Below are 6,367 nucleotides of genomic sequence, written 5' to 3'. Positions count from 1 at the left end.
TACAAGACATCATCAATGAAAATCCTCAACCCGTACCCCAAGCCAATGATCCTCCAAGCCACACTCATACTTCTAGCCACAATCCCAATCCAAGCCATACTCATACATCCAGTCACGAACACAACCTAAGCAAAACTCACACCTCAAGTCTTAACCAAAATAATGTCCCCAACAACCCAACCTCTCGGGTAGAATCCATGGAAGAAGCTCAAAGTGAGATCATATGTCAATTTGATGGGTTAGACTCGGTTTTGGTGAGTGAATACCAAAGAGTTTTAAATTGGAGAGATTGGAGACTTGATATATATCAAGAGTTGATGTCACGCGGACCTAGCATGGAGAATGAAGAAATTTTTGCTTTAAATTGGATTGATTATCATATTGTTTCTCAAGCCACAAGAATTTCAGTTATTAATGCTACATTTTTAGCCAAACTGAAAGCAAATATGGCCGAGCATGTTCAAGTCACACTACAAGAAAAATTGCAATTCGCGACGGAAAAATTCCGTCGCGAAAGCGTGAAATTCCGTTGCAAAACACGTTTTGCGACGGAATTTTTCATTTTCGCGACGGAATCTATTCCGTAGTCTCAAGGCTTGTCGTCTTTCATTTCGTGGCGGAAATAATCCGTCGCGAGTGATGGCGACGGAATTGTTCGTCGTGAAGTAGGCGACGGAAGTCATTCCGTCGCGAGTCCATCGTGATTTTGGAAACGGAAATGTTTCTTTCTGTCGCCATTGCATGAAAAAATATTCCGTCGCAAAACTCATATTCCGTTGCATATTTCTGTCATAAAATATAACGACGGAAATAATTATTATCGCGAATCTGTCGCTAACATTTCCGTTACAAATTTTTTATTCCATCATAAAATTTCGTCTTAAAAAAACATCGAAACAAATTGTCGTCACTATTCCGTTGCAAATGTTATCTTCTGTCGCACAAATTCGTCGTAAGAAAAAAATTCCCGTAATAATTCCATCGCTAGATATTCCGTCGCACAATTATGCAAAAATTTTTTTTTAATATTTTTGTAATTATTATTATTTTATTAAAATTTTAATATTTGTATTTAAAATGTTAATGTGCAAACTAAAATACAATATAATTTGTTATACTTAATACCAAAGTGATGTATAAACAACAATATAGTAATTAATAAAACGAGGCTTTCTCATCTCTCTCTAGAATTCTAGGGTTTTCTCTCCACTACTAGGGTTTTTCCTAGGTTTTCCCTACAATTCCTTTTAATTTTCTACGGCGAGTCTCGGCCGATTGTTTGCGAAGGAGTATTAAGAAGCGGTGGGCGGTGTGGCTATCTACTGCATGCATGGCGACGCTGAACGAGGAAGGCGTGGTGCAGGGTATGACGAGATGGTGGGCAGATTTGGCGTTAGAGGAAGAGGAAGCAGCGCGATTCGAGCCAGTGCTAGATGACAGTGAGCTAGGAGTCACTGGCGGACGCAAGGCAGACATGGCCGTTGGTCGGGCGATTCTTGACACGCAAGCTAGTCAAGTTGGAAATCATGCGGGAAGTCCTGGCTTCGGTATGGCAACCGATCCAGGATGTCCAGGTAACAGAAATCCAACCACGTCTGTTCCTGTTTGTTTTCTTCCATAAAACGGATATGGAACGTGTTCTGGATGATGGGCGCTGGGCGTATGAGAATGCAACCCTAGTTTGTAAGCAAGTCATTGATGGTAAGCTACCAGAGGATGTGGTTTTGGATACGGTTGATATGTGGTTACAGGTACATGGGTTGCTTACGGGACATACTTCGGACAAGATTCTTGAGCAAATTGGTAACTATCTTGGCACTTTTGTTAAATGTGATGACCGTTTTGTGATTGTGCCGTGGAAAGCTTTCTATCGTATTCGGGTGGCTATCCCTGTGGACAAACCTATCAAGAGGCGTATGAATTTTGTTAAACGTGACAAGTCTACATGCTGGGTCTCGTTCAAATATGAGCGTTTACACAATTTCTGCTTTTATTGCGGACTCTTGGGGCATTTATACAAATTCTGTATTCATGCACGGAATGCTACTCTTTCGGTAGAGCAATATCCTTTTTCAGTAGATTTAAGGGCAGGGTTGAGGAGAGGACCGAGAGCTGTTGGGGAAGGGTGGTTGGTGCCGGCTGAAGGAAAGGGAGTTGAGGTTAGCGGTGGAGTGCGGGAAATATCCCGTGAGGTACTTGAACCGGGCCGTGAGATTGAGGGTACGGTTGCGGCGGTTGCAAAACGCCAGCGAGAGGGGGACGGTGGTGTGTTGAGGAGGGAAGGTAGTGATGTTATGGTGACTGATCTTTCAAAAAACTTGTTTACGGCGGGTGCTGGTTCCCAGTCCCGCCCATCATCATGAGTACATTGAGTTGGAACTGTCGTGGCTTGGGTAATCCATGAACAGTTCATGAAATTGTGGACATGGTGTCCAGTAAGAAACCCGACTTTGTATTTTTAATGGAAACTATGGTTGGCCGGGATCACGCAGAGCGACTCCGGGTGAAACTTGGTTTCGATGGCCTTTTTAATGTTGACAGTACAGGTACGAAACGAGGTTTGGCGTTATTGTGGAGAACGAATGGTACGACGAGTTTATTGAGCTACTCTAAAAATGATGTGGATATAGAGGTGACTATGCCAAGCTTTGACAAGTGGAGAATGACAGGGTATTACGGTTTTGCACAGAGGGGAAAACGAAACGACTCTTGGGAACTCATCAGATCTTTATCGCCCCGCTCTGAGTTACCATTGGTTGTTATAGGGGATTTTAATGATCTCCTATACCAGTATGAGAAACGGGGGGAGGGGAGGGGGGGGGGGGGGGGAAATCCCCATCCGGAGGCACTATTACGTGGCTTTGGGGACACCATTAATGAGTGTGGCTTGGCTCAGTTGCCTATGCAAGGGTACCCATTTACCTGGGAAAGGGGAGAAGGGACTGTGGACTGGATTGAGGAGAGGTTGGATAAGGTGTTAGTCACCCAGGAGTGGCGGGATGTGGTAAGAGAGGCCAGTGTTTTGAACATTCTGACCCGACGCTCAGATCATTCTGCTCTTTTCCTTGGGATTCTGAATCTTCGGAAAAGGACGGGTGGTGGGAGGAGAGGGTTCCATTTTGAGATGGCCTAGCTGCATGATGAGGGTTGTAGAGGTGTGGTCGAGACAACATGGACCGAGGGGAGGGATAGAGGTTTACAGGCCTGTATCGAGCTGTGCGGCAACAAATTATCACGGTGGGGGGGTGATAAGTTCCACAAGTTTGAAGAGCAAATTAAGTGTCTCCGTAAAGAGCAGTTGTGGTTGCGTGGACGTACAGACCAGGTATCATTAGCTGAATATCAGTGACTGGAAGAACGCCTTGCCCAACTAGAAATTCAGGAGTATGCATTTTGGAGGCAAAGGGTGAAACAACACTAGCTAAAGGGGGCAGATGCGAACACGAAATTCTATCATAGGTATGCCTCTCATCGTAAAAAGAAAAATACACTCTCTAAAATTATGAATGATAATGGGGATTGGGTGGAGGGAGAGGCCATGATGACTATTACTTTTTATTATTATCAAGATATTTTTTCATCAAATCAAGCCGAAATGGATGAAAATTTTTATGCCAATGTCTTGCCCCGAGTATCACAAACACAGAATAATGCCCTATTGCGCCCGTTTGAAAAGGTCGAAGTAAAAGCGACACTGTTTGCCATGTTTCCGGACAAGGCACCTGGCCCGGATAGAATGAATCTGGGTTTTTATCAGCATTTTTGGGATGTGGTGGGAGGGGATGTGTCGGATTTTATTGTGGATTGTCTAAATACGCGGTCCTTTCTGACCAGTTTGAATGATATTGATATAGTTCTAATACCGAAGAAGAAGAACCCAGAGCAGGTCTTAGATCTTAGGCCCATAGCGTTAAGTAATGTGATATACAGGGTCATGGCCAAGATGATTACGGCCAGAATGAAACTATTAATGGATGAGATTATTTCTGATACACAGAGTGCATTTATACCTGACAGATTGATTACAGATAATATTTTGATTGCTGCAGAAGTTGGTCATTATTTAAACAGGAAACAATGTGGTATGGTGGGGTGGGGTGCTTTAAAGCTGGATATGGCAAAAGCATATAACCGTATGGAGTGGCCCTTCCTGCGTAATATGTTAACAGCATTGGGTTTTGATAATACATGGGTGAATCTTATCATGCTAAGCGTAACTACTGTGTCTTATAATATCAAGTTGAATGGATCTCGAAGTTTACCTATTACCCCGACCCGCGGGCTTATACAAGGAGATCCCTTGTTTCCATATCTGTTTATTATTTGTGCAGAAGGGCTCTCTTTGCTATTGCAACAAGCACAGGCTCAGGGAACAATTCATGGGTGCAGGGTTGCAAGGGGTGCACCCTCTATTTCTCATTTGTTTTTTGTTGATGACAGTTTATTATTCTTTAAAGCAAATACATAGGAGGTAAATGCAGTTAAGCAGTGTTTGACACGGTATGAAAATTTGTCTGGCCAGGTGGTAAATTATCATAAATCTAGCATATGCTACAGTAAGAACACGCAAGGGGAGGATAGGGATGATGTGGCACAGATTCTGGGGGTTGCCCAGACACCTAATTTTGAGAAATATTTGGGGCTTCCCTCGTTTGTAGGAAGAAATAAAAAGACAGCCTTTTCATATATTGAGGATAAGATTAGACAAAGAATTGTTTCCTGGAATAAAAAATTGTTATCGCAGGCTGGTAAGGAAGTCTTATTGAAGAGTGTGGCTCAAGCTATGCCTACTTTTTCAATGAGTGTTTTCTTGCTACCTATGGGGATTTGTACAGCTATTGAGCGAACTATGAACCGGTATTGGTGGGGTCTGGGAACGATCGTGAGATCCATTGGATGGCCTGGGACAAATTGTGTATACCGAAGAAGTATGGTGGTTTGGGTTTCAAAGAATTGCATGCATTTAACATAGCAATGTTGGGTATGCAGGCATGGCGATTTCTGTCTAAACCTGACTCGTTGGTTTCAAGAGTCTATAAAGCTAGGTACTACCCGAAGGGAACTTTTTATGATGCAAATATAGGAAATAACCCTAGTTTCTGTTGGCGCAGTATTATGGCAGCTCATGACATGGTTTGTGGTGGTGTCAGAGACAGAATTGGAAATGGGAAAACAAACCTAATCTGGGATCACCCCTGGCTGCAGGACAAGCAGAACCCAATGATCCATACGGATAAGCCCCCGTACTTAAATGATGCAACCGTTATGGGATTAATAGATCATGAGACACAAACTTGGGACACGGATATTTTGGCAGATATTTTTACTTTTTAGTCCTACTGATGTAGCTCGAATAAGGAAGATTCCAATATCACCAGATTATGAGGATATGTGGTATTGGCATGGAGACCAAGGAGGTAACTATACTGTGAAAAGTGGCTACAGGGCGGTTGTGGGTGACCTCAATGACAATATGGGTAATGATGAATCCTCCCCACTACAACAAATTTGATTATAAAGAGAGTGGAAATACAACCAACATGTGCTATGTGTGGGGTGATGAATGAAGACACAATGCATGCCTTAGTAACATGTGATTATGCAAGTTCCATTTGGGCCCAATCTCACCTTCCAATCCCCATGATAACAACAAATATTTTTCATACTTGGTTTAGTCATCTATTGAATATTTTAGACACTGGTCAGATTATTCACGCAGCTGCAATCTTATATTACATTTGGAAAGCCAGAAACGGAGCGGTATGGGATGAATGTCTACCACGACCACGAAAAATACTTGCTTTGGCCAAAACCACGGTACTTGCATGGCAACACACCCACCCGAACCAGCGCCATGCGCCCCAGCAGGCTGTCGCACAGCAGCACGGTACTGCTACTGCCGAGCTACAACTGCAGCAGCAAGAGGGCGCTGCCGAGGCCGAGATCACTGCTGAGAACGAGATTGCGCAGCCGGACCACTACACGCCAATGCGAAAATGTTATTTCGACGCTGGTTTTTCGCCCACCACTGGAAAAGCCACGGTAGGCGCAGTCTTGATCAGCGAGGAAGGGGAATATATCTTGGCATTCAGTGCACCCTTGTCGGATTGCTTCTCCCCACTTATGGCCGAAGCGCTAGCATGCAAAGAAGTCTTGTCTTGGTTATGGAATCGTGGGGAACGATCTATACGCTTGTTCACGGATTGTTTAACATTAAAGGAATACCTGTCAGACGCACTTCGGACATACGTTGGCTATGCCATTGATGCTTGCAGAGCACGCATTGTCTCATTTAATTACTGCCCAGTTATTTTTATTCCTAGATCGGAGAACTATTTAGCTCATAGTTTAGTTGCTTCTTCTTTTA

At 43.5% G+C, this 6,367-nt stretch overlaps 1 protein-coding gene across 1 annotated transcript; it reads left to right on the top strand.

Annotated features, from left to right (window-relative positions):
• Positions 1 to 1,628: 1,628 nt before the first annotated feature.
• On the top strand, positions 1,629 to 2,363 carry LOC109178463. Its single transcript, XM_019328097.1, has one exon. The coding sequence runs from the start codon at positions 1,629 to 1,631 to the stop codon at positions 2,361 to 2,363; it is 735 nt and encodes a 244-aa protein (XP_019183642.1).
• Positions 2,364 to 6,367: the final 4,004 nt, after the last annotated feature.

This window comes from Ipomoea nil, unplaced genomic scaffold, assembly GCF_001879475.1.
Source record: "Ipomoea nil cultivar Tokyo-kokei standard unplaced genomic scaffold, Asagao_1.1 scaffold0848, whole genome shotgun sequence".
In the NCBI taxonomy this organism is placed as follows: Eukaryota; Viridiplantae; Streptophyta; class Magnoliopsida; order Solanales; family Convolvulaceae; genus Ipomoea; species Ipomoea nil.
This window is presented reverse-complemented; position numbering and strand designations above follow the sequence as displayed.